This window comes from Chamaea fasciata, unplaced genomic scaffold, assembly GCF_029207755.1.
Source record: "Chamaea fasciata isolate MVZ Bird 193981 ecotype frontalis unplaced genomic scaffold, bChaFas1.0.hap1 SCAF_17, whole genome shotgun sequence".
Classification (NCBI taxonomy): domain Eukaryota; kingdom Metazoa; phylum Chordata; class Aves; order Passeriformes; family Sylviidae; genus Chamaea; species Chamaea fasciata.
The window spans coordinates 10,803,937-10,830,983 of NW_027094102.1; the positions used below are offsets into that span (position 1 = coordinate 10,803,937).

At 47.4% G+C, this 27,047-nt stretch overlaps 4 protein-coding genes across 7 annotated transcripts in view; all 4 read right to left on the minus strand.

Annotated features, from left to right (window-relative positions):
• DHX35 (DEAH-box helicase 35) overlaps positions 1-4,306 on the minus strand; it is a 29,336-nt gene extending 25,030 nt beyond the window's left edge. For both annotated transcript variants that reach the window (XM_066198841.1, XM_066198840.1), the window contains exons 1-5: positions 4,228-4,306; positions 2,701-2,834; positions 2,218-2,310; positions 1,997-2,074; positions 310-414 (exon numbers count right to left, since the gene is read on the minus strand). In XM_066198841.1, the coding sequence (XP_066054938.1) occupies positions 310-414; positions 1,997-2,074; positions 2,218-2,310; positions 2,701-2,834; positions 4,228-4,267 (450 nt within the window). In that variant the 5' untranslated portion in view covers positions 4,268-4,306. The remainder of the gene's footprint in view (positions 1-309; positions 415-1,996; positions 2,075-2,217; positions 2,311-2,700; positions 2,835-4,227) is intronic.
• Positions 4,307-5,402: 1,096 nt separating this feature from the next.
• LOC136298221 (protein FAM83D-B-like) lies at positions 5,403-9,812 on the minus strand. Its single transcript, XM_066198824.1, has 4 exons — positions 9,363-9,812; positions 8,284-8,451; positions 7,572-7,696; positions 5,403-7,324 (listed from the first exon to the last, which is right to left on the minus strand). The coding sequence occupies exons 1-4, from the start codon at positions 9,810-9,812 to the stop codon at positions 6,934-6,936; spliced, it is 1,134 nt and encodes a 377-aa protein (XP_066054921.1). The 3' UTR covers positions 5,403-6,933.
• Positions 9,813-10,506: 694 nt separating this feature from the next.
• Positions 10,507-17,114, minus strand: LOC136298216 (protein FAM83D-B-like). The gene is made up of 4 exons (XM_066198817.1): positions 16,665-17,114; positions 13,964-14,131; positions 13,116-13,240; positions 10,507-12,764 (listed from the first exon to the last, which is right to left on the minus strand). Exons 1-4 carry the CDS (start codon positions 17,112-17,114, stop codon positions 11,810-11,812), a joined length of 1,698 nt encoding a protein of 565 aa, XP_066054914.1. The 3' UTR covers positions 10,507-11,809.
• A 785-nt stretch (positions 17,115-17,899) lies between these two features.
• PPP1R16B (protein phosphatase 1 regulatory subunit 16B) overlaps positions 17,900-27,047 on the minus strand; it is a 59,570-nt gene continuing 50,422 nt past the window's right edge. For all 3 annotated transcript variants that reach the window (XM_066198655.1, XM_066198653.1, XM_066198656.1), the window contains 5 exons: positions 26,244-26,369; positions 25,814-25,889; positions 25,306-25,435; positions 24,383-24,551; positions 17,900-23,814 (listed from right to left, as the gene is read on the minus strand). In XM_066198655.1, coding sequence (XP_066054752.1) covers positions 23,293-23,814; positions 24,383-24,551; positions 25,306-25,435; positions 25,814-25,889; positions 26,244-26,369 — 1,023 coding nt within the window. In that variant the 3' untranslated portion in view covers positions 17,900-23,292. The remainder of the gene's footprint in view (positions 23,815-24,382; positions 24,552-25,305; positions 25,436-25,813; positions 25,890-26,243; positions 26,370-27,047) is intronic.

A 27,047-nucleotide genomic window follows, 5' to 3' on the forward strand; every position in this document is an offset into this window, starting at 1 on the left:
CCTTTCCCTATGACTTCGAGTGACACCCAGGTCACATCAGTGCTGCACCAACAGCTGGCCATACCTTGAAATTGTCCTCTAGATTTAAAATGGTGCTTGTCAGATTATCAGAATAGAACAGGTACTCATTTCATTAAGGTTTGGATTGCCAAAGCCATTTCAAGCACAATTTTGGGGTACCCACCTGGGAAACTGAAATGTTACCTATTCTCTTGACTGGGCATCAAAAGGTTCTCATTAATTTTGCAAAAATACTTGAAGAGTTCCAACTAATCCCTTCAGAGTAACCACACAGTGTTTGTGTTTCACCTTAATTCTGGTAGCCTGTGGGTCTGTGCAGTCGTCAAAGCGGATACAATATCCGACCTCATGTCCCAGCACTGCGCCCCTTTCGTCAGCAACCCGGCCTGCAACCTGAGAAAAGAGATCCTCATAAGCTACAAACAGCTCAGCATCTAGCCTTGTGTCATCACAAACTACAAACACATCTAAAGACATCATAAAACTCCACAATACGTAAACTAATCCCTGTAGAATTCCAACAAGTTACTGTCAGTGGTTTGAGTGACACTCTAACCCATACCTACAGGCAGTGGATTCATGATTTCAGTTGGAACCTCATCACCCCATCACTTTCAGCCCAAGAATTCAGGATAATTGGATTCAGAATTCTTGAATAATGCAAGCAGAAGTTCAGGAATTTCCTAACTATGCCCTATATCTTTGCAACTACCTATCTTTATTTCTAACAACCCCCATGCTCTAGATGGGAGAGCAGATAAGTCATCCATTAAAATAAAATATAATTTTCAGCTCAAGAGAAAGCAATAAATCATCAGTTATATTTCTCATCTCCTGTAACAGCCACAGTGCAGGCAGTCTGCAAGAACAGTCTCAAAGAAAAGCCCCGCTGTCTCCATGTACTAAGCCTGAATGGAATAATCTTTCTATTTTAGGCTTAAAAATGACGCATTGAGACATGAAAGGGAAAAGAGAAGTGAGTTTGCTGTGAGAAATCATTGCAGCACTCACAACATCTCCTGTAGAACTTGTGCTCTGTCAGCTGGATGCCCTATGAAGGAGAAAAGGGAGGACACTGCAGGCAGACTGCCCAAAGTACAAGATGCAGAGCACTGCTAGAGACTGTTCCCTTAACCAACCTGGATCTGGTCAGAGAATACTGGATCCTACAGTTTCACCCAGGTAGATGCTGATATGTTGTAGAAACCATCTACTATATTACAGAAAACAGGCAAAATGAGGGTTATAAAGTGGCACCTCAGCTCTCTCTATAAAAAGAACGCTGCAGCAGAAACTTCACCCAAGTCAGTGCCTGGCAGCAGCAGTGAAGACAAAGAAGCACTGGATGCTTTCTGTGCATGCTGCTACCAGACAGGAGAAGTCGTTGCCCTCAGCGTCTCCTTTCCCCCTCACAGCACATCCAGATGATGTTATGCTCTCCAAGATGTCATATGTATATTCAAATGTTTCTCACAATAAAACTGTTTCTTCTTCTACCTGACATTTTTACAAGGGGAAACCAAAATCCCACACGCCGTAACAAAAACAAACACAGATAAAAGATTAAAAACCTAGTTATGAATTGCTAGGAAGAGCTACACAACCTCTTGTTTCTTCCACTGGCTGCATGGCTATACACAGACTTACATCACTGTTTCACCTTGTGAAAGAAGTTGAGGGTCACACAAGCACAGATCTAGTCCTGAGTCAATCACAGCTCAGCCCTAACTTCCATACACAGTTCTGCTGACATCAGTCAATTTTACTTCAAAGCTTCTACATCTGCAATGCTGGAATGTTTGGCCAGACCCACTAATCAGGTTGAATTCAGTGTGCAACACCAGCAGCTCTTCGAGAAAGATAAGCAGAAACATCTATTCATTCAGGAGCTGGTCCAGATTCCTGCTGTTCAGCTAAACCTGCTGATAAACTGGAGGTTACAGTGCCAACAGACTGGGGAGATGGGGACACTCACTGAGACAGCAGCGACCCGACGAGGCTGTGTCACCCCAACAACTCTTCCTTCGGCTGTCCAGCCAGCTTCTGCCAGGTACTGCAAACAACAGAGGGGACAACAGAGACACTGGTCATGCTGTGCTTACACCAAGCTTTGTGTTTTCACCTCGTTCTGCTCAATATCCCATGTAGAATCCCCTGAGGGATCATCTGATTTCACCAACCTGAACAGATACTTACTTGTGGAATCTGTGTTGATTTCCCACATCCTGTTTCCCCAATGATCACCAGAGTCTGGTAGTTCTCCACCAGGTAAAGTATGTGATTTCTTAGCTGAAAGAGAAGATGAGATTTAGACATAAAAAGTAGACTGTACAAAAATAAGAAAACAATTAAAATCACAATATTTACATATCTGGCACACACAGTAACTTCTCACTACATGGAGTTCACTGCCAAAAGCTAAACAGTCCTTTGAAATGATTTCATGACATGTACAGCATATAGTAAATAACATACTTCAACAAAGCCCTTAGAACTGTCAGTTACAGCTGTCAAACAGGACAATAAATTCCAATAAAAAGAGAGCAAAGTCATAAAATCATTATTTATGTTGCAAAGTGATTTTATACTGCTCTTTCAAAAAAAAAAAAAAACCCAAAAAAAGACACAAGAACCAGACATCATACAATACATTTAATACATCAAAAAGAACTTTTGTACCTTAAAAACAGGCAGCTTTTGCCTCTGCTGTTCAATGGAGAGGGAAGCATAAGGGTTGTAGATGACAGTGACAGCGCTGCTCTCAGCAGGGCTCTGCCTCTCCTCCGAGACACTGACACCAGGACCCTCTGAGCCTGCACAACAGCAGTGAATTCTAGCTGCAACAATACACCTCTGCCTGGTGTGTCACATACAGCCAAAATAAATATGGTTCAGACAAATAGGAATCATGGGTGGCAGCATATTTAAAAAAACAAACAAGTTTCCTGTGAAAGCAGACGAAGTATTACCTAACAATAAACAAGGGATATGCCCCTTGCTTCAGCTCAACTTACCTCAGGACCTGAAACTTGATTTATTCCTGCTGCAAATTATCACAAAACTGCTGGGAACTGAAACTGTGCGATCATGCAAGTGAACTAGAAACAAAAACTCATCTGAATAACAGAATGTGTCATCTCCAGCTGCAGATTCAGCTGGGAAAGTCTGAGCAAAGAGGAGGATTCTCCTGTTTTGTAGGATTTCCTTGCTTGCCCTTCTCCCGCTGTTAAAAGGTTAGTCCTTTTCAGAACTGCCAAGCAGCTCTACCACAAATCAACAATTACTCTGTTACAAATATCGTTTCCAAGGTGCTTCTCCACCGAGCTGCTCTCCCTGGTGTTAACCACAGTTATTCCCACCCGTGGCCAGGATTTTGCTCCTCCCTCAGACCTCCTTGAGAATCCCCTGTGCACTTCATATCCCCTGGAGACCCCTGCGAAGGGCAACACACCCACCCCACAAACCATCCCCTCCCCTGCCACCCAACACCGGGCAGCACCAGCTGGAGCCACCAACACCCCCCGGGCTTTGGCAGTGAGGGCACAGCCATCCCCCCACTGTCCTCACTGAATCAGCAAGGCTGCAAAAGACCTTCAAGATCGTCCAGTCCAACCACCAACCCCGCACCACCACTGTAACCCCTAAACCACATCACCCAGCGCCAGATCCAGACGCCTCTTGAAAACCCTCAGGGATGGGGACTCCACTACCACCCCGGGGAAATTATTCCAATGCCTGAGCATCCGAACAGTGAAATAAGGAATTATAACAGCTGATGGGAATGTGCCGCGTGTCAGTTTAAGGCCATTTCCCCGGTTCTCTCAGGCAGAACAGCCCGGCCCCCAGCCCAGCACAGCCTCGCAGGGACTTGTAGGGAGCGCTGAGGTCACCCCTAAGCCTCCTCTTCTGGAGACCAACAGACCCAGCTCCCCCCGCCGCCCCTCACAACACACGTTCTCCAATCCTTTCAGAGCCTTGCTGCCCTTCAGTGTAAATGCTCCAGCGACCCCAAAGAGCCGAGGGGGGCAGCGCCGCCGGCTTTCGCCGCACCCCTCACCGCGGCCAGACAGCTCGGAGCTCCGCCCCCCACACCCCTCCGCACGGGCAGCAGGGCTCCATTCCCCGCGGCGGGGCTCCGTTCCCCGCAGCCCTGAGCGCGGCCAGCCCGCGGCGGGGCTCCATCGCCCGCACCCCCACACGCCTCACCCGGCTTCCAAAACTTCACCGGCCCCACGGGCGCCGCCATCTTGGGGTGAGAGGGCGGCCGGAAGCGGCGCGCGGCGCCCACGTGACGCGGCCGCGTTGCCATGGAGACCGCGCCCCCCAGCGGCGGGGCCGCCCCGGGAGTTTCCCGCCAGCGGCGGAGGCGCCTTTCTCCCCTCACGGCGCCCGAGGGTTGCAAACAGGAGACGACCGAGCCGCTCTCATCGCTTAGAAACGTCCCGTGGTCGGCAAACTGCAGGGAGAATGGCTGCGTTGGCAGCGCTGCAGTGATTGTCCGAGGAAAAGTGGGAATGAGGCACAAGGGAATATAAGGGAATAGGGTACAAATTGGGATCCGGTGAGGCCCTGGCGCAGAGAAGCTGTGGCTGCCCCTGGATCCCTGGCAGTGCCCGAGGCCGGGTTGGACACCAGGGCTTGGAGCACCCTGGGGTAGTGGAGGTGTCCCTGCCCATGGCAGGGGGTGGGATGAGATGGGCTTTGAGGTCTTTTCCAGCCCAGCCCGTTCTGTGGTCACCTGGAGGAGCACACAGGATTTAACGAGGTCAAAAGATCACTGTCCAAAAGTCCCTGCTCGTTAATTAATTAGAGCTGATTCCTTCTCCAGTGAAGGATGCCTCCACACTACCCACACTACAATTGCTGCACTTTACACCAAGCTGAAGGACAAGAAAGAAAATTATCACACTCATAGTGAATAGCCTGTGCCCCACTACAGGCTACTTACAGCCTGTTTAAACCACAAACAGACCCATGAAAGCCCACAGAAGTTATTATTGAATCGAACTTAATGTAGGCTTTGAGTTAATTAAGCAGAAGCTAAAGGAAATATAAAAAAATAGAAAGCCCAAACTGCTCCTAGTAAGTTTAGTAATACTCTCATACATTCATGCTTATGGGAAAATAAAAATCTAATCACATATTCTCATAACTTCCCACGCTAGCAGTGCAGTTATGGTGATTAACACAAACTGCACCTCACAACACTCTACCTCCATGGTCATTTGTTCTGCTGAGTAACCACATGAGAGGTTTTTAAAGAGGTTTTTAAGTTATAATTATGATGTTTTTAAAGTTCTAAGTGTATGCTTCAATGTACTTTGGTATTAAATCCACACTATCAAAAATAAACACAACTCACAGTATTTTGTATCATCAATGTATTAGTAGTTGTTGAGAAAAAAATCCCACACAGAGCTGCCTATTAAAGTAAGGAGATGAATAACAAAGTGGAAAATATATCCAGATAATTATGAAAATAAGATTGCACAAACAGTATTTTGCATAGAGTCCAACCCTGTGTGGGGTTTGCCTTTATGGAAAATATAGCTAAGAATAAAAATACATATTTCAACCTTCTTTACATCTGGATGGAAGTTAATAGTACAAAGCTATAAACTATTGAATATTTACAGTTTAGGAGAGCCAGAATGATTACATTTCCATGATTGTAAGTGCAGAAGAAAGAGGGCTCAGATTAGTTGCATACTAATCAGTACATTTCTGCAATGTCCATTCCTGTAAGACCCATCTGTCCAGTTTAATGTTACCTTGCTGCTGCTTGGCTGAAACCCATGTGAAATTCCCCTGCCAAGTTTTAACTTTCCCCTCTGAAGCCCAGAACCCACATGACACTCACACGAGCACATTCCTGAGTATTTTGCAGTAGAAGAGCCACAAGAACAATTAAGAAATTAGTCAAAACCTTTGTTTTGACTAATGAGGGTCTGCATTGGCAGGCTACTGGAACTTCAGTGCCACCATGTGCAGCTGTTTGGGAGAACAGCTTATCCATTTGAGGGTGCTTTTTTTTTTCCCCCTGCAGAAATGAATGGATTAAAAAAATAATAAAAGATTGAGCTTCCGAGAGACCTTAATAATGGTTCTGTTGCTGACTTCTGTGTCATTGCACTTCTGGTGGAATTAGGAGTTTTGTGAAGAGGCAGCAGCTTCACAGATTTCAGATCTACTCAGCTTTCCCCACAAGGTCAGACAGCAGCAGCAGCCACAAAGAAAACAAAAAGTCTGTCTGGTAATGCCAAGGAGTTGGTCTCATTTGCCTCTCCTACAAACACAGTGGGTCCTTTAGGATATTATCACTTGCACACATTTATTGCATGACGCCCAGCAATCCAAACAGTCTAACACAAAGGCCATTTGAAATTCAGCCACTGCTAAAGCCTTGTTTGCTGACACGTGAGCTCATTCTGCCTGCCAGCACAGCTTTGGATGAAGAAAATGTAACATTGAGGAGTAGTAGTGTGGTACTGACCTACTGGTTTCTAGATTAGGGTTACTCCTGTTCTGTGTCATGAACCAGTGGGTAGAGAATTTGTACAACACAAGACCAAGGATGATTTCAGAGCCTGCTTTCATCTTGGAACAAACTTTCAAGCAATATTCAGTTCAATACCTAGGTTTCTTTTTTAAAAAAGGTTTGAGCTACTGAGCTATGACGCTGCCAACCCATCAGCTTAAAACATGCATGAACAGGTCAAGAAATGAAAATTTAACAGAATAGTAGAAGTCAATAATGGCTTTACAGTACTCTTCAAACAAAGCCACAATTCAGTTTCACTTTCTCTCAGTCTGAGGTTTCTTTCCCAGCTGCCCTCACAAACACACTGCAAGGCAGTGCTGGACAGAGCTGGTTCCTGAGGTTCTGCTCCCTGCTCTGCAGGGCCAGGCAGTTCATCTCTCTATGATCCAGTGTGGCCCCATAACCAGGGAGCCATTCCTCTTAGTCAGCGGGGGAGAGGTGTGCATTGTGTTCTTCGGGCTGTGCACGGCCTCCCTGGAGGCGTGCAGCCAGCTCCTCTTCCTCTTCAGCTCTCCTACAAACGCTCTCAGGTACAGAAATTCCATTCTCAGGAAGTGTTCCCTGCTCACGTCTCTGGAAGCCACTGTTATCCTGAACAGCTGGTCCCACACCCTGTTTTTCTTGCAGCTGGAAAACTCTTTGAGGTTAACGGGTTTTGACCGCGAATGAAGAATCCGAAATTCCAGGTCAAAGTGTGCAACTGCGGGGCCTGACAGGATCAAAATGTTACTGCTGTTCAGCTTCCCATCTGTCCATGTAAAGCTAGCAGAGGGAGAGGGAGAAAATCATGAGTTAATTCAAAACAATCAGTGAAGAAAGTATTCACTGAAAATTCTCCTTCATCACATTTAGTTATGTTGTTCTTACAACCCACCTGTTGAGCAGTGGGTTCCCTAAAGGATAAATGTTGTCATAAAATCTGATAAGGAATACAATTCTGCAGCACAGCTGGTTTTATTTTCCATTCAGGGAGATCATGTTAAAGCAAGAGAAAGAAGTTGGCACTTGCCTGTAGGAGCCTGTTGTCACTCTGATGCCATCAATTAACATGAACTTTTCACGGACTTTTCCAATGATTTTGGTGCCTGACCTGGTGCAGTATGTGCTCCCCGTGATAATCCGAACCCTCATCAGCTGTTAAAGACACAGCAGGAGTCAGGGGGACTGCAAAGTTCAGACTGCATTTAAAATATTAACACAGAAATAACCATCCCTGGTGAACTGCACACTGCCACAAGGGTCACCCGCTAGGAACCAAGTGAGGATTTGGTCTTGTTTTTGTAGGCAATAAGGTGACATCAAGGGCTGAACCCATAACTTGACTGTGCAGAATGTGACTGTGAAAATTCCTGTCACCTAATCATCGGGATCCAAATTCCACAGACTCCTGAGAACCTGCTTCTCCCTCAGCCTTCAAAGTCTTGGCCAGCCCAAGCAACTTCAGTCATGCATTAGGAACTGGACACTCCCCCTGCATTTCCTTGAACATTCAATTAGTATTTGTGCTCAGAAAGCAGCTGTAACATCCAATTACAAAGGTTTCAGATTTTCTATTAATTGCTGTCTTATGTAAGACTAGTTAAATCTTCCAAGATAGAGCTGGAGCTACTTAACACCCATTTTAAGTTGTGGCAACAGGTGTAATAATTTCTTCTTTTGACAGCTCCAAGACAGTCATAAGAAGAACAGTTCCCTACCCCTATAAATATGATGAGGCTCACCTTTTCCTGCTCAAGGTCAACTCCCAGATCCTTGCACATTTTTAGAAAGTGGGAAAAGGAAGACTGATCTAGAAGGATATACACTTTAACTTGCCGTTGGCTACAGGCTTCCAGGAGGTCTGTGAAGATATCAGTGTCTGTGAAGGAATCCATAACCAGGGCAATCATCTGCAAGGAGTTTCAGAAGAAACCATTAGGCTGTTTCCACAGCATCGCAAGGGAGATGGCACATGAGAAAATTGACTTTCAAATTAAATATTCTCCCCTGCCTTTTTTCTCAGGTGGTTATGGAACACGTTACAGTTTTCTGTGATACAGAGTATTTTTCCTCATCCTGAGATAGAACTAGACCCCTGTTTTTGTCCTATGTTAGGCAAAATTGATCTCTTCCTAAGCAAGAGGGGTTTTTTTTTTGTTTTTTTTTTGGTTTTTTTTGGTTTTTTTTTTTTTTTTCTTGAGACCAGACATCTTTTCCTCAAAAGCATTGCCAGAAGAAAAAGGTGAGCTCCCTTCCAATGCTACAGTTCTCCAGTCTTTCAACTTTTCAAATCTGAAATGAAACAGTAAGAAAACCCCAAACAGCCAGTGTCTGACTGCTCTTTACATCTCACCTCTCTGTTTAAGATAAAAGTCAGGTTCATCTTCACCCTATTATTCAGATTCTCATATTTCACGTCAAGATCTGAGTAAAACATCCCTTGAGAGCCAGCTCTTACCCCCGCAGATCTTCCCCATGGGCTGAACCCCAGGGTTTGCGGTGGATCCTCCGCAGGATGGGGAATCAACAGCTGTTTCAGAGACCCGGGAATGGGCAGGCTGGGGATGTATCGCTCACAGGTGCCAGCTCCCTGAGAGAACTTAGCGGCACCCAGAGAGCCCGGACTCGGCTTTCAGCAGTATGGGCGGGGTGGGGGAAAACTGGCAAATAATGAACCTGTTTATAAAATAACTACGAGAGATTGTGGAAAAGGTATAAAACAATAAAGAACAGCAGAGTAATTAAAAACGGAAGGTTACGTAAGAGTAAGCGAAGCGGGGAAGGACGCGGTGGCCCCGGGAAGCCAGGAGCGCTCACTCACCTGCCGGGCGGAGCGGATCTGCCGCCGCACCGCCTCCTTGCAGCCGTAGATGCTGTCCCCGCAGCCGGGCTGGAAATGCGCCTCCACCCGCGTCAGCCCGCGGAAGGCGCCGCTGGCGAAGCCCGGCCAGCCCAGCTCCAGCGCCGGCGGCTCCAGGTCCGAGCGCTCGGGGAAGTAGGTGAGCGACGAGGCGTCGAGCGAGGCGCCGGCCGACGGCTCGGCCGCCGGCTCCGGGCCCGCGGCGGGCGGCAGCGCGGCCCGAGCGATGTCCTGCACCTCGGGCTCCGACAGGAAGGGCGGCAGCTGCTCCCGCCGCAGGAAAGCCCGCAGCGCCTCGGGGCCGCCCGCCACCAGCTCCTCCAGCGCCAGGCGCTGCGCCTCGCTGTACGGCCCGGCCGGCGGCGGCCAGCGCCCCGAGCCCTCCTCCAGACACTGCGACGCGTTGGCCATGGCCCGAGCGTGCCACCGAGCCCCGGCTCTTTATAGCGCTCCGCCGGCTCCTCCGCGCCTCCCGCCCGGCTCCGCTCCTCCCGGCCGCTCGCCCACGGGACAGTCACGGCTGGCACAGCCCGCTGCCTTCCCCACGCCCAGGGAAGCGCCCGCAGGAGCGCCAGCCTCTAAAGAGGAATGATCAGCCCACCCCTGGAGCTGCTGCCCAGCCCGCATCAAAAGGCTGCTCCTGAGGTCGGAGAGGGCAAATGGCCCCAGCAGGAAAGCACAGAGCGCCCGACGAAGTGACTTAGTCACCCCGATTTAAAATGCCAAACAAAACAAAGCTCAGCCATGATCAGGTGAAAACCCCATGGTAAAAAGGAGTTTGTTTGTAAACTGTTTCTTGTTCCTGTTCGAGTACCTTAACAACTGCACAGTATAATAAAGTTTAAAAGCACATAGAACAAGGTAACTACGTACATTCAAGAACTGCAGGACTTGAGCTCCACACAACTCCATATTGGCTTTGAAGGTGCAATGTCGGCTCCTTCCCTGCAACTTGGTTTGCTGCCAGTGTTCCAGAACCACAAATCAAGCAATAAACTACCTTATCGTTTTGAACAAGTGCAGACAGAACTTTTTTCCCTACCTCCAGCTTTAGTGAAGGAGTGGCTGCTTTGAAAACCAAGTAATAAAAGTAGCTAAGCCTCTTTGTCCCTAGAGATTTCAGGCAGAAATGCGAAAGTTAGTTGCTCTCAACACTTGCAGCCTTTTCGAGTTATAGATAGTTTTATTCATTCATTCAACATTCAAGCCAACAGCTGAAATGTGCCATCTACTGGACACACATGCCCGTAAATAAAAAAATACATAACCCAGACTCTGATTTGATTTGGCAGAATTCAGTGTGGTTGGTCACTGAAGTACTGAGATGCATGTCTAAAGAAAAACAGTACAGATCAGATCTCAGGGAGAGACTGCACACACTGCTCAGGTAAGAGACCCAGCGAGCACAGACATGCACAGAAATCTGCAAATTCTCAGATAAAGGCTTTGCAAAGCAATCGAACCTCAGGTCCACTCAATACTGGAAGTATCTTCAAAAACTAGAGCGGCACTTTAGCTCCCCAAATCAAGTTAGTAGTGGAAAAATGATAGAGCAGGAAAGAGTATTTCAGACAGCACAGTTAAAAAGAGAAAAAAGGTTTATTTAACTCCTACAGTTACTTGTAAATAAACATTACCCAACATAACCCATAACATTCTGTAGTGCATTTGTCAGTTTCCTTTTGAGCAGGGGCTTTGTCACATGCCTCCAGTGACTGTCTCGCCTTGGAGTTCACTGCAAAGAAGGAAGCGCATACACACATATATAAATATATCTCTAAAGAGATATATCAGGAGCATGATCTAACTAAAGGGCTAGTTAGCTCATTCTGTTTCAGAAGGCTTAAACAATGGATAAAGGATACAGTTGAAGATAACCTGCAACTGTTTCAACAGACTCTTTGCAACTTTAGTGTAAGAGTAACATATATATCACCGAAGTTAGAATAAAATCAGCTTTATGACTCGGTTAAAGATGATTCCTCTCCTGTCAAAGTAGAAATAAAAGCCAATATTGGAAAAAAAAGACAGAGAATTCATTGATAGAAGATAGATCTCCAAAGCCACTCCAAGCAATCTCAGTGTGACTCAGATTTTTCCAAGTTTACATAAATTAAAACTAGGGCATTAGCAAGCTCAGAAAGCAGTAACAAGTTCAGTTTTGAGGTCAAATACGCAGAATTAAAATGATCTTCACGACTAATGCATACAAGAGGAACCTGTAAGTAGTTACTATCCAATACCTCTTTTTCATCTCTTACATTGCATAGTATAAAACAAAGTGCTGGAGAGTGGTGTACATGCATATGAAAAAAGTGAAAGTGCTGGATGGTAGTGGAAGAATCTTTAGGTACAAAGTGACAGCAACTTGAGACCGGGCTTTGTGTGTGGCATGGCCAGGGCAGGGATCATTTATTCAGGGAGAAGAGCGAGGCGTCGCGGAGGCTGCGCAGGCTGGCGCTCATGTCCCGCCTCTGCCTGAGGCTGCTCCTGCCAGGGAACTGCGGCACGTAGCTCGCAGGGACTCGGCCCCGCCGCGACAGCACATCCACCATGTGGCTCAGCTTCGACCTGATGGTGGAGTAGTGGAATTGCCTCTCTTTGTGCAGTTTCTGGAAATATTGTGCCCTGTGACCACTGGAGTATTCGAAGGACCGGATAGAGGATATTGAGCCTGTAGAGCTTGCAAGAGAGCACTGGGACGATGATGAAGACAACGATTGCAGACTAGAACTGGATACAGCCTTTCCAGGCAGAAAATACTCTTCTTTTGACAACTTTCTGGGAAGGAGGGGTGTTTCTGTGCCCTCCTCTTCCTTTGTCTGTGTCACTGCAGTCTTCAGCAAAATTGATGTCTGAGTGCCTGTCACTCTGGCCATGACAGAAGCCTGAGTGCTAGTGTCTGCTGTGGCAGGGCTGGCCTGAGTGGCTGCGTTACATTTGGTCACAGCTGCCATCTCATCCCACGGGCCAGTTTGAGTTGATGCACTTTTCTGTTCCACTGTGGCCACCTGATTGCTGAACGACTCCTCTTCACACAGGCAAGAATGCCCCAGGTTACAAAGCTTTCCTGCAGGAGTATATTCAGTCTGATCTGGTTTTTCCAGCAATTTCTTTGGAGTGCTAGCTAGTCTGGCAAATTCTGCTCTCAAGTTGCCTTCCACAGTATATTCTTTAGAGGATTCTGTTCTGGTCAGCAGGTGATCAAACATGCCACTGCTCCTGCAGCTGGACGGTCGCTTTGGGCTGATGGGCAGTGACTGGGCATAAAGAATCCTGAACTGGAGGTCAAAGTGTTCAACCACTTGACCTGACAACACCAGCAAGTTGCTGCTGTTCAGCTTCCCATCAGACCATGTGAAACTGTTGAAAACAAACCAAGACTCACAGTTAATCTCCAGTGCATTTCAACAATACAGCTACAGACAGCAAGAGTCAGCTTAAAAATGAAGGTACGGTAAGAAGTCAACAAACTATTCATTTCTGCAGGAAGAACTCTATTTAGCCATGGCCAAGCTCTCTGCTAGCAACATGTTGTGCAAACCACTTTTCCAAAGGTGTTTTCAGATTTGTGTCAGCCTCACTTTTGAGTCAGCTAGTCCATGTGCCACTGGCACTCATTAACAGCAGGCAAACAGCAAAGTTAATACATCATTTTGTAGCAAATGCCCATTTCTACAGCTTCACTGGGCACCAGCAGACCCCAATACTTGCCTGTAAGAGCCTGTTGCCACTCTAATGCCATCAATTAACATGAACTTCTCCTTGGCTTTCCCGACAATTTTGGCACCTGACCTCATGTAGTACGTGCTCCCTGTGAGAGTTCGAACTCTCATCATCTGGTTCAGAAAAGAAAGGAAAAAAGTAACATCAGATTTAAGTTAACTTCCAAAAACTTTGGATCAGCAATTCTACTTAAAAGCAGCTACACACAGTGTGGAAGATAGGAATGAAATGAAGTTAACTTTTTATATATATACAGTCTGTATACGAGTGTTTGTAGTCACACAGTGCTAAATTGCTGTTAGATTAGGTGAGAAGAGTCAGTTCCAATTAATTACTGCCCAGGAAGGCAGGAGTGTTTCTCTCTCTAAAGACACACTTTTACTGCAATGAACAGAAGTCCATCCAAGCCAAGCCAAAACACAGCCATGTCCATTTATATTCACAGCAGCTAAGCAAATCACCTGGTTCACATCATGCAAACCCTTTTAAAAGAAAATATTAGGAAAGAAAGCAGATGATTCCAGAACTGTACCACCCTTTAGCTTCCCACATTTCTGTTTTCCTTAGCAAGCAGTTCCTTGAGCCAAAGAATAAAGCTATTTAAATATTGCACAATTTGATCCCTGAAAATTGCTGCATCCTCAGGACAGGGATCCCAGTGCACACTGAACATGGGGGTGGTGCACATCATGGTTGTAGCTCCTACATATGGGCAACAGAGAGGTTGCTTTAGCCTTTCAAGGCAGTCTGATGCTTTATAGAAAGGTTTCTTTGATATGCATAAACTGTACCACAAAAATAAAAACAAACCACACTGATCTCAATTTAGTACTTACACTTTCCTGCTCAGGACAAACACCCAAATTGTTGCACATTTCCAAGAAATGGGGCACAGAGTCCTGGTCAAGAAGGATGTAGACAGGGACTTGGCGGTTGTTATAGGCATCCTGAAGGTCACTGAAGATCTCAATGTCTGTGAAGGAATCCATCACAAGGGCAATCACCTGCAAGGAAAGTCACAACATTTACTCAAGGGATTTATTTTACACAAGGCCACTGCCTCCCCCAGCCATTTCTCCTGCTGCTATCATCAGGGCCTCATGTACATTTCCTTGTCCTGCTGCACAGGCCCTGGCAAGTTCTAAAAGATTTCTATATTCCCACAGCACTCCTGTAAATTCATTGTACCCCAGCATGCAAAGCATAGGCCTGAAGAGATTTTTCCTCTGTCTGCAGCTTTCATACACTTTCACATCCTCCTTTCCTACACAGTCCCCTGTACTGTGGCCAAACTGGGGAAGCTGCCATAGCAGGGTCTGGACTCCAGACAAACCATCTCCACACCTGTTCTCCCAGTGTTTCAAGCAGCTAAAGGAGAATTAGCTCCAGTGGCCGCCTTGCTGTCAGATCTCACAAACCCCAGCTGATTTCCAGACTCTTCCTGGTTTTTATATTCTTACTGAGCTTCTATCCCTTACCTACACAGGAAATCCCTCCACTTACCCAACAGTTCTTTCAAAAAGGTAAATCCTAAAATGAGAATATCACATTTATGAACTGTTTCTCCTGCTAATTCAGAGCCATCTCACACGCTGATTTGGAGCTAGAGTTCTCATCCTTCAAAACCACTTCTGTGTAGGGACACAAAGGCATAAGGGATTCAGCTTTGACTGAATTTTCCACTTTTCTATTAAACCAGCATAAAGAACAATGATAGTACAACTGCAGTGGGTACCTGGCACCTGCCCTTATCAGATGGAGGCTGCTGCAGCACACCCAAGGTGTATAAGCACGCTACACAGCTGCGCTCTGTGTGTGGCATGGCCTGTACTCACAGGAAACCTTTCCCACAGGAATAGGCTGAGCTTTGCATTCCCACCTCTGTCCTACTCCCTAAGGGACTGGTGCTGTTTGGCTGAGTTCTGACACATAGCATGCACAAGCACATGGGTATTTCTAGATAAAGTTACTTTATGTTGGTGCCTCTTGCGTGTGTCCTGAGCTTCTTGCCACCCAATCACTTAGATAAGTGTTGAAGATTAAAAAACCAGTAAGATGCTTTGGACAAGACCAGACAAGTAAGAAAACCGCCCCTGGAAACAAAACAATTCACACTAAATCCTTGGGAACACTGATGCCTTCACACATAACAACTCATTTTACAGCACGTTTGAGTTCTAGTCCCAGAATTAGCAGCTGACAATGAAATAGTCTTGCCCAGAATGTTTAGAGGAAAGAGAGAAAACCCTTTTCTCTACTCATCCATTCAGGATAGCAAGGGGAAGATCACAACAGTCACTTGAACTGCATTTGAGTGCATTAGTTAGAGAAGAAATGCAGCATCTGAAGTTTTCCCAGTCTTCACATTAACTTGAGGAATTCAGAAATGATTGAGAAGTATCACACAGAATCTGACATTCAGGAAATTTTAGGGTGTAAAAAACATCCATTTATGTCCACCAAAACACTCCCTGGATCAGGCACAGTCACAAATGGGGCAGGAGCAGCTTGCCTTGCTCAGTGTGAGGAAAGGGGTTTGTCAGGATGCTGCAAGGGACAATATTACAAACAAGTACAGCTTTTGGGGGGAATAAATGTCTTTATGGTGTTTACTCGAGTTACCAGACTGGTCTCATATACCCGCAGGGATGGTTTGAGAATTGGGTTTCCTCTGTGACCGTTTCTGGCAAGGAGCCCATCGTTCATGTCATCCTCACACACTCCCTAAGCTTCTGCCCTCAGAAGGGTAGAGACTAAACTGGGTTGCTAATTCAGGGTGTGCCATGCACGTTACACAAAGAGACAGGGCTTGCTTCATCTGGCCACCCAAAAAGGAAGCTAGACATTTAAATTTTAGCTGAGCCAATGGAATGGCTGCTAAAGAGAAGGGTGGCTCCCGGCTGGGGATTACAATTGGAGGTTATAAACTCCGGGAATGCAATGAGTTACAGGGAACAGTTACAAGTTACTACGCCACGTGATTTTCAAGCCATACTGTGCATCAGAACAAAAGCGTCCCCTCCTGTAGGAGGAAAATCCTGTCAAAAGCAGTTCTGTAAGGGATATACAATCACGGTGTTATATCTGTAGGTAACCTTCTGTTATAGAAGAGGTTTTTTCTATGGCACACCCTTTAAAGGACGGTAGGACGTTCCTGCAAGCGAACGTGTCTGGCAGAGCACATCAGTGGGGAATCTTTCATAGGAGACCTTTTCCTCCGAGTGAAAGCAGGATCGGCTGGATACAGCGGCTGTGCTGCGGGGCGGGGAGCTCTTGGCGCATCACCCCCAGAGCACCCGGGAAAGGGAGGGCCCGCAGATGGGGCAAAGAGAGAGGCACGTTTTCTGTATTTTCGAGCTTGTCCTCCTTAATGACACACTGTCTGCTCGACAAGGGTTTTAAAGCCACTTGGCTTTGCTCGGTGTCCCATGGCAACGCTTAGCGGTGCCGGTGCCGATTTTTGATGTGGTGTCAGACCCAGGGGAGAGGGGCCTCGGGCAGGGCAGCGAGCGGGGCGCTCCCCGGGCGCTCACTCACCTGCCGGGCGGAGCGGATCTGCCGCCGCACCGCCTCCTTGCAGCCGTAGATGCTGTCCCCGCAGCCGGGCTGGAAATGCGCCTCCACCCGCGTCAGCCCGCGGAAGGCGCCGCTGGCGAAGCCCGGCCAGCCCAGCTCCAGCGCCGGCGGCTCCAGGTCCGAGCGCTCGGGGAAGTAGGTGAGCGACGAGGCGTCGAGCGAGGCGCCGGCCGACGGCTCGGCCGCCGGCTCCGGGCCCGCGGCGGGCGGCAGCGCGGCCCGAGCGATGTCCTGCACCTCGGGCTCCGACAGGAAGGGCGGCAGCTGCTCCCGCCGCAGGAAAGCCCGCAGCGCCTCGGGGCCGCCCGCCACCAGCTCCTCCAGCGCCAGGCGCTGCGCCTCGCTGTACGGCCCGGCCGGCGGCGGCCAGCGCCCCGAGCCCTCCTCCAGACACTGCGACGCGTTGGCCATGGCCCGAGCGTGCCACCGAGCCCCGGCGAGCGCTTTGTGGCGAGTTTGAATCCAAACAGCGCGGCCGCCGCTGCCGCCTTCCCCGCCCCGCGCCGCCGTTGGCTCCGGCAGGGCGGCACCGCCTCCGCCGGGCGGGACCGGGACGGAGCTCCGCGGCCGGGACAGCCCTGCCCGAGCCCCGCCGGCCTTCAATGGAGCTCCCGGGCAGGGACAGCCCTGCCCGAGCCCCGCCGGCCTTCAATGGAGCTCCCGGGCAGGGACAGCCCTGCCCCAGCCCCGCCGGCCTTCAATGGAGCTCCCGGGCCGGGACAGCCCTGCCCCAGCCCTGCCCGAGCCCTGCCCGAGCCCCGCCGGCTTTCAGAGGGCGGGCAGGGATCGCGGAGCTTTTGCCCTGAACAGAATCAAACCCCTCTGAGAAGGGCGCTCGTGGTGATCCGTGCTAACAAATGCTGGAGCTAAAGCCTCGAACACTCCCACGGAAGGCAGGCACGGCTTTGGCTTTTCTGGCTTGTCTTCAGCTCCAGCTGCCGTCGCTTCACAGAATCACGGAATATTCTGTGCTGGAAGGGGTCCCCGAGCCTCATCACAATTCCCGGCCATGCACAGAGCAACACCAAGAGTCCCACCATGGGCCTGAGAGCATTGTCCAAACGCTTACAGAGCTCTGCATTTGAAACAAGAAGTTACACCCACCCACCGTATAGATTTCCTCTTCTAGACATTCCCTGGCTGTAGACAGCTGAGAGACAAAGATATTTAACGGAGTGACACAACTTAAACCAATTAAAAAAAAATCAGTGGCATTTCTGTATTATTAAAAGAAATTTAATATAATTTTTAAATTAAAAAATTCAATCTCTCTATTAAAGACACTGAGGCAGGTGCTAATACTGTCAAACACGCTTTTGGCATGAGTTTTACATAAAGTTTAAGATTTTATGCATTGCTTCAACATGTTAAGAAACCATCTTCATACTTACAGTAGCAATAAAGTCAATTCCATACAATATCAAATATCCTTTTAAAAAAAAAAGTTTTAAATATATTAGACTCTGATTGCCAAAATGCCATTTTATACACAAAGCTGCTAATACAATATACAGTTCTTACATTATTTTTTTTCACATAAAATACATTTCATCAAGTTTTTATTTGTACATCGCTTACTACTGATCAATGAAATTATGAGTTATTGCAGAAGGCTTGCCATCATCTCTCACCATCCTGTACACGCAGCAGTCCCGCCTGTACCAGGGTTATTCACACTCCTGCAACCCCACACTGCAATCTAAAGGCTGAAGACATGGTGGTGGCAATACTAAGGCTGCATCTGCACTGGTTAAAAACCCGGATCTCCCCTGCAGCTGCGGGTGGAGATCATTGCATTGGTGTAGCTTTGGGAACAGGTATCTTGAGCAGAGTCTCCTCTACTACAGCTTCCATGGTTGAAATACAGCAAAATATTCTAGGTCAGAATTGTGCCGTGGCAGACGTTGCCCAGAGAGCCCAGTGGTACTCGTGAGAGGGAACTGAGAAGTCCATTTCCAGTTTGGCCAACTTGAAAACAGAATAAAGGTGGAGAACAACCAGGGAGAATTGTTCTGTCGCACAGCCACGAGCAAAACAAAACAAAAAATGTAAATGTGTAAGAGGTGAGACCTTGCTGCTGCAAGTGTGTTCTGGATTCTGCCTGTAGAGAACTGACACACCAGAGCAGTCAATGTGATTTGTTAAAACACATGAAGCCCCTGTGCATTTCCTTTCTGTGTATTTAGGAAGAGAGAAGTGGCGATCATGAGGGAAATCAAAAGAGCAAATAATAATTTAAAATGTCAAAATCTGGCATGCTCTGAACTACTATCCCCTGGCAAAAGTCTCCAAGTTAAAGATCAGCAAGAACTGTATAGTCACCAAAACCTTCCAGAGACGAGTTACCTTTAGCAAGTATAAGGCACAGAAATAACCCAGGTGTAGGGAGAAACCTTCCAGCAGACAACAGTTCATCCGAGGCTCACTGGAGACCAGTGCTATTGCTTTCTCAGGGTATTCCCTTTTCCATGGTAACTGATTTTGTTCCAGCAGGGATGATGTGGGTAATCAGAGCTCCAGGACTGAAGAAAAAAGGACACTAGACAGAAGTTGTAATGCCATTTGGGAGCTTTTAAGGGATTTCAACCCCATGAAGTAAGACCCTGCTCAATAAACTCGAGAACTCACTGTCTCCACTGAGTATTGCACTGAGTCATTATTGCTATTGCCCTGCCATGCTCTTCTCCTTCCCTACCAGGAGTTCCTCATCCAGGTGGTTCTTCAACCCCCACCTCCAAGATGGCACAGGATCACATCAGCTAGAGTCAGTTCTTCCCAACATTGGGAGGGTTTTAAGATTCAGGAGCACCAAAGAAGTGAAATTAGGTGGGCTGAAATCGCATCATGTGGTATGTGAAATACAGATCCAGGTCTGATTTCAAACAGATCCCAGCAATGGGACTTAAGCCCTTATCTAACTTTTCAGTGCTGGGGCTTCCTTGGCTGAGCTCACTAAAGTACAGACATTGTTTTGAAAGACACCTTTTTCTCCATCTAATAAATTTCTTTCAACATGGAATGTAAAGCTGCTCTCATCAGCCACTTAGTTTGCTAGAAACAGTACAAATTCAGCACACAGGAAAATGTGAGGAGAAGGAAGGGTTGTTCTTGTGCAGCTCTGCCTGCAACAGACCTGTCAGTACATTCACATTCTCAGATCTTTGCACAGTCTCCATGAACAACTACAGCCTCACTCGGCTCACTGGTAACTGAACTGGGACTCTAACCTGCCCTTGAATCTGTAATTATATATTTATTGATCTTAAAACCATTCAGTATATCATAAAAACCTCAAATGCTCCTCTAATAAACTAAGATATGCCAGTCACAACATGATTTCTAGGTTCTACAGCTTTTTAACCATATTAAGATCCAATGAAACAGCTAAGTGCCCTCTGCTCTGTACCTCAGAGCTTTCCTCTGGGATGACCCTTAAAGCACACAGATATCAAACCCCCTCTATTGTTGTAACACTGCTAAATTTTACAGTGAAAAGTTATTCCTAGAGGTAGGCTTCTATAATGCCCATGTAGGAGAATCTATGTAGTTTTTATTCCCCGAAAATCCTGTTTTTCTCCACAAAATAGTTCACCAGAAGCAGGTTAATTATCCACTTTACAGAATCCCTCATCCCAGACCTACAACCAACAGCTCCAGTGCTCCACAGGCAGTGACCATTATATCCCAAATGTCACCACACAGAAGCATGAATCCATTCCAGGCTATTCTTCAACAGCCTTCCAGCTCACGCTCTGGTGCAACTTCAGCCCAAAGCCTGTGGTAGGTAAATACTTGGTAGGGCTGTGAAACAGATCCTGCAAGATTTATCCATTACTGCCTCTTACCATTAATAACTCTCTTGTCTGATGAAGAATGGATTACATCTGACCAGACACCACTAGACTTCACAGCCAGGATGATGAGTTCCCAGAGTTTTACTCTTGTGAAATACCAATGGAAGCCAAAAAGCTGTTTGTCTATAAAGGACTGGTTTCCTGCAGTTTTCATGTATTAACAGCTCTCAGTGAAAGCAAGCCTCAAATTACTTTACACTATTGCGTTCAGTGATCTCATTTTAATTTCCTTGGAGTTAGGCAGGGTTCGATTCACTTGCTAGCACAAAGTTGTTCTGAGAAGGAAAAGGGCCCTACTCCTCCTTTGTTGGGAGGGAAGGCAACATCTGGGCCCAGATTTTGCACCATATACAACCTGGTAGACAGCGGCACCAAAATTTGTTAGAGTGAGTTCAGAAATCTCATTAGGATGGATGTGGAGAGACAAACCTCACCACCATGGGAGAAGAGAGGCACCTGAAAGATCATCTCCCCTGTTCTGCAATAGCCAGGCCACACTTGGTGTTATCCCAGAATATTTACTCAAGGTAATCAGAAGATGCACTGTTAACCACACACAGATGCAGTAAAGTCTTTCCAGCTACCAAATCATCCTCTTACTACTAGAGAATGACTTTAAAAATCCCTTAAGGTCAAGCACCAGAACTATCTTCTAGTGCTGAAATTACCATATGTTACAACAATGGAGGGAACGCAACTTCTCTGAATGCTTCAAACTCTGCCTTTAGCAGAACTGGGATTTTAAGTGAACCAGATCAACTGCCACCACTTTCTAGTTAATTCAAACCATTAAACTGTCAGCCTGGTACCTCACAGGTCCAAAAGTGTCTCCTGCACAGCGTGGCAGTGGTGGTGACACACAGCCACCACCTCTGCAGCCTCGAGGAGCCCAGAGCCCTGTGTGGGAATGCATCCAGCACCAGCAATGGGTGGATTTCGTGGGGAGCAGAGGGGAGCACTTAACAGTCACTGGCAGCCTCAGTGAACTTTTTATAGCCTAGAAAAAAGTTAAGGCCGTGAGGATCCCCACAGAGGGAGAGTACATGGGAAGGGGAATATTGATGTCTAACAGGCGCCAGATAAAAGGAAGATGGGTGGAAGCTGCATTTGCTGTTGCTTGGCTGAAGCACAACTACACGAGCTGGATTTGATCCACTGATGGCTTGCAGAGACCCAAACAGGTTTATGTCTTCAGAGTTTGGAATTTAAGCTGCCCAAGAAGACACATATTCATGCAGGCAAACAGTTACGTGTGTGGCAGAGGAGTTAAAGATTTACAGTTCCTCAGAGCTGTCCCACACTCTCCTCTCACCTCCCCCAGGGACACAAAGCCTGAACTTGCTGCAAAGCCAGTGCCAAACCCCCAGGTTACCCCGTGCCAGTGTTTGCCAGGTGGGCTCTCGGAGCTCACAGGAACCACACCAAGACACAGTGCTGGCGCTGCAGCTGCTCCACAGCAGAGAGGCTTTGTTAAGTACTGACGGTGTCAGGCAACTCCCACAGACACTGAGGCATTTAAACCTTCCTCTGCCAGCTGCTGCCCACTGCTGTCAGCTTCAGCAAGGGAGCTGGAAAACAGAACAAAACATCTCCTGTCCTGCTGCAGTGTTCAGCTACCGCAGCAATGGTTAAACGTATTCCTCAGCCAAAGACTGCAGGTTAATGCAAATGTCATCACATCTACGGGATTAGAAATGCTTTCATGGTGTTCCTAGGTTAGTATTGGCAAGCCTTTCCTTCCCATGCCTCCTGAGTCCTGTGGTTCTGGAAATTCAGAAAAAAATCAGAACTCAAAGCATATTGCCCCTAGTATCTGTGTTGAGCATACAGAGTAAACAAACAGAATCAATAGGAAAGTGAGATCAACAAAAGTCTTTTCAGTTTTAACAAATTAAGAGTCTAAATAGTACAAATAAGGTTGTTTTTTTTTTAAATTACTTATCCCAATATAGACCTTTGTCAGTATTTTATTGCAGTAAAATTCTATTGCCAGGGCCCCTTTATTGCAACATCAGTTTTAAAGCCTACTGAGTGAAGCCTGTTCCAGGAAAAGTTCTGCTTCAAACCTGATGGCAGTCTGCAGTGACAAGCTGACATGAGCAGAACAGGACCCAGCCAGTGCACAGTTTGTGATGGTGAGCTGTCACTGCAAGGAGGTAACACCTTGCAAACTTCCTAAGTGCAGCAGCTGTGTTTGCTTGTTGCTCTGGCCCAGGAAGTGCTGGATCCAGCTGTGTGGAAAACAGCTCTGTCCACTCTTGCAAACTTCAGGTGGGGGCTGACCTCCCCTCCAGGATATGTGCATCACCCAAGAGTGAAAACACAGGTCTGAACTGTCACCTTCCAGCTGCTCGGTGACTTACAGCAAGAGGCTCAGACACAAAGATGTGAAATTCAGATCCTTTCTTTGCTCCAAGGCATCTCACGACTTCCCGTGGATGGGGAGGCAGCACACCATACCTTCTTCCCCAGGGAGCAAGACTAAGGAGACTCTTTTGACATCGTATTGATGTGCATCCCTTCCTCTCCTAAGAGCCTTGCTCCACCTGCATTACTCATCCAGCTGCAATGGAAGTAATCGGCAGGGTAAAGTACAACTTGAGATGAACGAGGCTGCCACAGTCAGGATGTCCATAACCAAACTCTCCCTCTGGAATGCAAACAACCTGGCCACTGCCATAGATCCAACCAGCCCACCCACGTCTTCTTTCCTTTGGGGTGAGACACAGGCCAGACTAGGAAATCCTGCAGCACCCGTGCACCTTCTCTTCCATTTCCTCCATGGGAGCTTTGAATTTCAAGAGGGGCGGATCACCACTGGACACTGTGTAATACACTGAGGTCCCATTGGAGCTGTAGGGAGAAGTCCTGGATTCGATTAAGTGCGACTTGGCCTCGCCCACGTTCTCAGCCACTCCTGCCATGCCGGTGCTGAAGTGGGTGCTGAGGAATGGGTGCTGGAGGAGTTTGGCTGCAGCTCGCTGCCGCTTCAGTTCCGACAGCGTTTGGTGGTTGTGCTCCTTGTAGGTGCCCCAGAACTGCGGGGCCTCGGGCAGCCCGGGGCTGCTGTAGGGCAGCACGTGCCCGGGGTTACTGTCGGGGTCGGCGTGCAGGCTCCAAATGTCCCCGTTGGAAAAGCTGTACTGGTAAGGGCTGGCAGAGGCCATCAGTCCGTTCTGCAGGGGGATCTCTGTGTCACACTGTGTGCTTTTGTTTGCTAGCTCCGGCAGGAGGGACGAGTTCTCCAGTACTGAATTCTGTAACAACAAGGCATGAAAGGGTGTTTTCCCCCATTCCCCACAGCAGGGCTCATATCCCTGGGACAACCTCCTCAGTCTGCTCACACTCAGCCTTTCTACCAGACAGGTGCTGCAGCACAAACATTGAATTCCCCCACTAATGCTGTTAGCCCCAACCAGGAACTGTTTCCCAAACAGGACACGGAACCTTAACTCGGAAGGCCTCACACACACACACACACACACAAATAATATGCTTATCTATAGAACATGACAATAACTTAATTAAAAACAAGTAACTGCAAAGCAAGATTACAATTCTTTTGTGCTTACCAGTTTGTGAGCTTTAGAATGAAAGGCACACACTATATTTTTTGGAGCATCGTGGTTCATTTTTATCTCAAAACTGTGTATGCAGCTGTAAATCCAAAACAGGCTTTCCACTTGAGTGAGACATCCCAGTTTCTTTTGCTTACACCTGGTGGATGAGGTCTACAAACTTTTCAGCCACCTTCCACCCACTGCTACTGAATCCACACCACCAGCCCTCCTCAGTGACTCCCATGAAAGAGAAGAGATTCCTTACAGGGTCTGTATTCTCCTGGTCAGACCGAGTCTCTCCAATTTCTCCAACGAGACCTGAGTTTCTTCCTTCTTCTGCTGCCCCCAGTTGCTGCCACACCATGGCCTCCTTCTCACATTCTTTCCTGTAAAGGTTTGTCCGGTCCGAAAGGCTGGCCCTCCTCACCACCTTCCTGTGGGACAGGGACAAGAGGCATCAAAGCTGTGAGCAGGACAGGACATTTCCTCTTAGCCTGTAGCTCTTCTAACCTCCTCCTCCTCCTCCTCCTCCTCACACTTCACAGCCTCTCCCTCTGGAATGGAAAGTGGATTCAGCTTCCTGGCACCCACGCAGAGCGAAGGCACTGGATGGATACTGAAGGTGGGAGGAATTTTAAGGAGCTCTAAAGTGGCACTGCCAATCTGTGTTAGAGCTCATGCAGGTCACCTTATGGACCTATTCTGCAACCAGTGGAGTAAATGTAGAGGGAAACAGCCCACGGGCTGTTTAGGGAGCTTTGTGGTGTCCAGGACTGCTTTGGTGTCTAGTAAACATAAATCATCTGCAAACTGTTCCTCAGCACTGCATCTTGGCCATGTGACATACTACTGAAAAGCTCAAGTTAATCCACTTGAAGCACTGATTTTCCAGCACCAGTTTCAGTGGTTTAACAGGGTAAATTCTCACCATTTAGTCCTGTGCTCAGGGCACTCTTAAACCACACCAGCACAAAACCATTTTCCCCCCAAGAATTAGCACCTCTTCCTAGTGAAAAACCCACTCTTCAAAGGAGCTCTGCTTTCAGCAACCAAAGTGAGCTACTGCCTTTCATGAGTTCGTTCAGAAAGGACAGATGGGCTGTTCTCACCGACCTCAGGGTGCTCTGCAGCCACACCTGGGTGGCCAGGCCAGTGCCCCAGTGACCTGCAGGCAACAGCACAACTCACCCCCGGCTGCCCGTGCTGGAGGTCCTGCGGCTCAGGGACGATTTGTGCCTCATCTGAGACTTCATGATCACATCGTGTTTGTGCTTCAGCTCCAGCAGCAGCACTTTGAATTCCTCCTCTTCGCACAGATCTGTGGCACACACAGAGCAAGCCCTTTGTCCGACAGTTATCATTAGCACCTTGTTACTAATTGTGCCTTCCTAGTTAGACACCCGGGTCTTAGGGCTGCACACAACAGCAGGGAGGCTCCCAAGCACAAGGGATAACAAAGAAGACACGCAGCAGGAAGAACTGGTGCTTGGGAAATGCTTTCTTCCTTCTTTTAATGAGGAGGAAGAAGCATTTTCTGTAGTAAAGTAGGTGCTACAAAACTTCAGTCCCAGTTAAAGAAACTTCAACTTTGATTCTAAGAAGATACCTAAAAAATTACATTAATGCTTCTGAAAGCACCACGTGAGGACTCCAGCCATTTCTTAGCCATTTCTTTCTCTAAGCTTCATAAACTCACCTATTGGCATCTCATCCAAAGATGTCCTGGCACTCAAACTAGCCCCATGGGACACGAGCAATTCAGCCATCTGCATCTAAAGAATGGAAAGAAAGCCAAGCTGATAGAGGTATTTTAGGCAATTTCAGCTTTCCTCCCTAAAGCTGAAAGGTTGGAATAAGGTGAGAGGCAGTGGCACACAGGTTCAACTTGCCTCAAATAACTCTGGTGTGTGTGTGATGTTAAACACTGTTCCCACCATCCACCTGCACAGGCATACTCTGCCTGAAATTTCTCAGCAACCAGTTCTTTTTGGAGCCCAGGGGATCTGCTCTGATGCTGCCCAGAGAGCCCAGCCCCAGCACAGATTTATTCCATTTGCAGAGTATTCCACAGTTTGTCCAGGCAGAAAGAAATGCCACCCTCACACACGACACAGTGAAATCCTTACCTGTCCCCAGAAAGCAGCAGCATGCAGAGGTTCCCAGCCATCCCAGTCCTTAACATCCAGGCTTGCCCCCTGGTCAAGAAGCACTTCAGCTGCATGCAGATAACCATTGGCTGCAGCTATATGCAGCTAGGAGATAAGGAATAGAGCATGAGCCACCTGCAAGGACCATGAATGGTTTCATACACTGAGTTTCAGAGGATTTTCTTGGCTAATGTTTGAGCCTAGAGCTGGACAAGCAGCACGTTTCACACTGGGCAGATGGCACCAGGTCAAAAGCAGGTCGCTCCTGTTGCTAAAGCTCAGCATTGCCTGCATGTAATTCTGTTTGGAGAGGAAATTGCTTAACACTTCTTAGAATAACTTAGCTGTATGGATGAGAAAAATAATGTATTCACATTTTAAATCAAGGGCTTTTAAGTGCTTCCCAATCTGTAGGGAAAGCACCATCAAAACATGAGCCTGCAATGCAGAACATCATCCACTGGAAGTTCTGCATTCCTCATGCCAGAAGAACATCTCCTCTTCCCCACTAAAGTGCTGTGGATGTGATTTTTTTGAGTCAAATTTACAGCCTGCTCTAGTCAGGACTCTCCATGCAATTGCACTTCCAATCACACTATAATTATTTTCACCATTTGAAAGTCAAAAACATTTTAAACCTTGGCTACTTTAACTTAAGGGAATATGATCTTTAGATATTGGCTTCCAACTACAGCCACCACTTTGGAGACAATCAGGAATGGTCTCTTTTAGTCCCCCAACTTCATGTCTCTGAAGATTTTCATAATTGCAGTCTGCTGTTGC

Coding starts and splice junctions, on each gene's coding strand:
- LOC136298221 (XM_066198824.1), bottom strand. CDS start 9,812: ATGGCCAACGCGTCGCAGTGTCTGGAGGAGGGCTCGGGGCGCTGGCCG. Junction 8,452..9,362: donor AGATCCGCTCCGCCCGGCAG/GTGAGTGAGCGC, acceptor AACTCCTTGCAG/ATGATTGCCCTGGTTATGGA. Junction 7,697..8,283: donor TTGACCTTGAGCAGGAAAAG/GTGAGCCTCATC, acceptor TGTCTTTAACAG/CTGATGAGGGTTCGGATTAT.
- LOC136298216 (XM_066198817.1), bottom strand. CDS start 17,114: ATGGCCAACGCGTCGCAGTGTCTGGAGGAGGGCTCGGGGCGCTGGCCG. Junction 13,241..13,963: donor TTTGTCCTGAGCAGGAAAGT/GTAAGTACTAAA, acceptor TTTCTGAACCAG/ATGATGAGAGTTCGAACTCT. Junction 12,765..13,115: donor GTGGCAACAGGCTCTTACAG/GCAAGTATTGGG, acceptor TGTTTTCAACAG/TTTCACATGGTCTGATGGGA.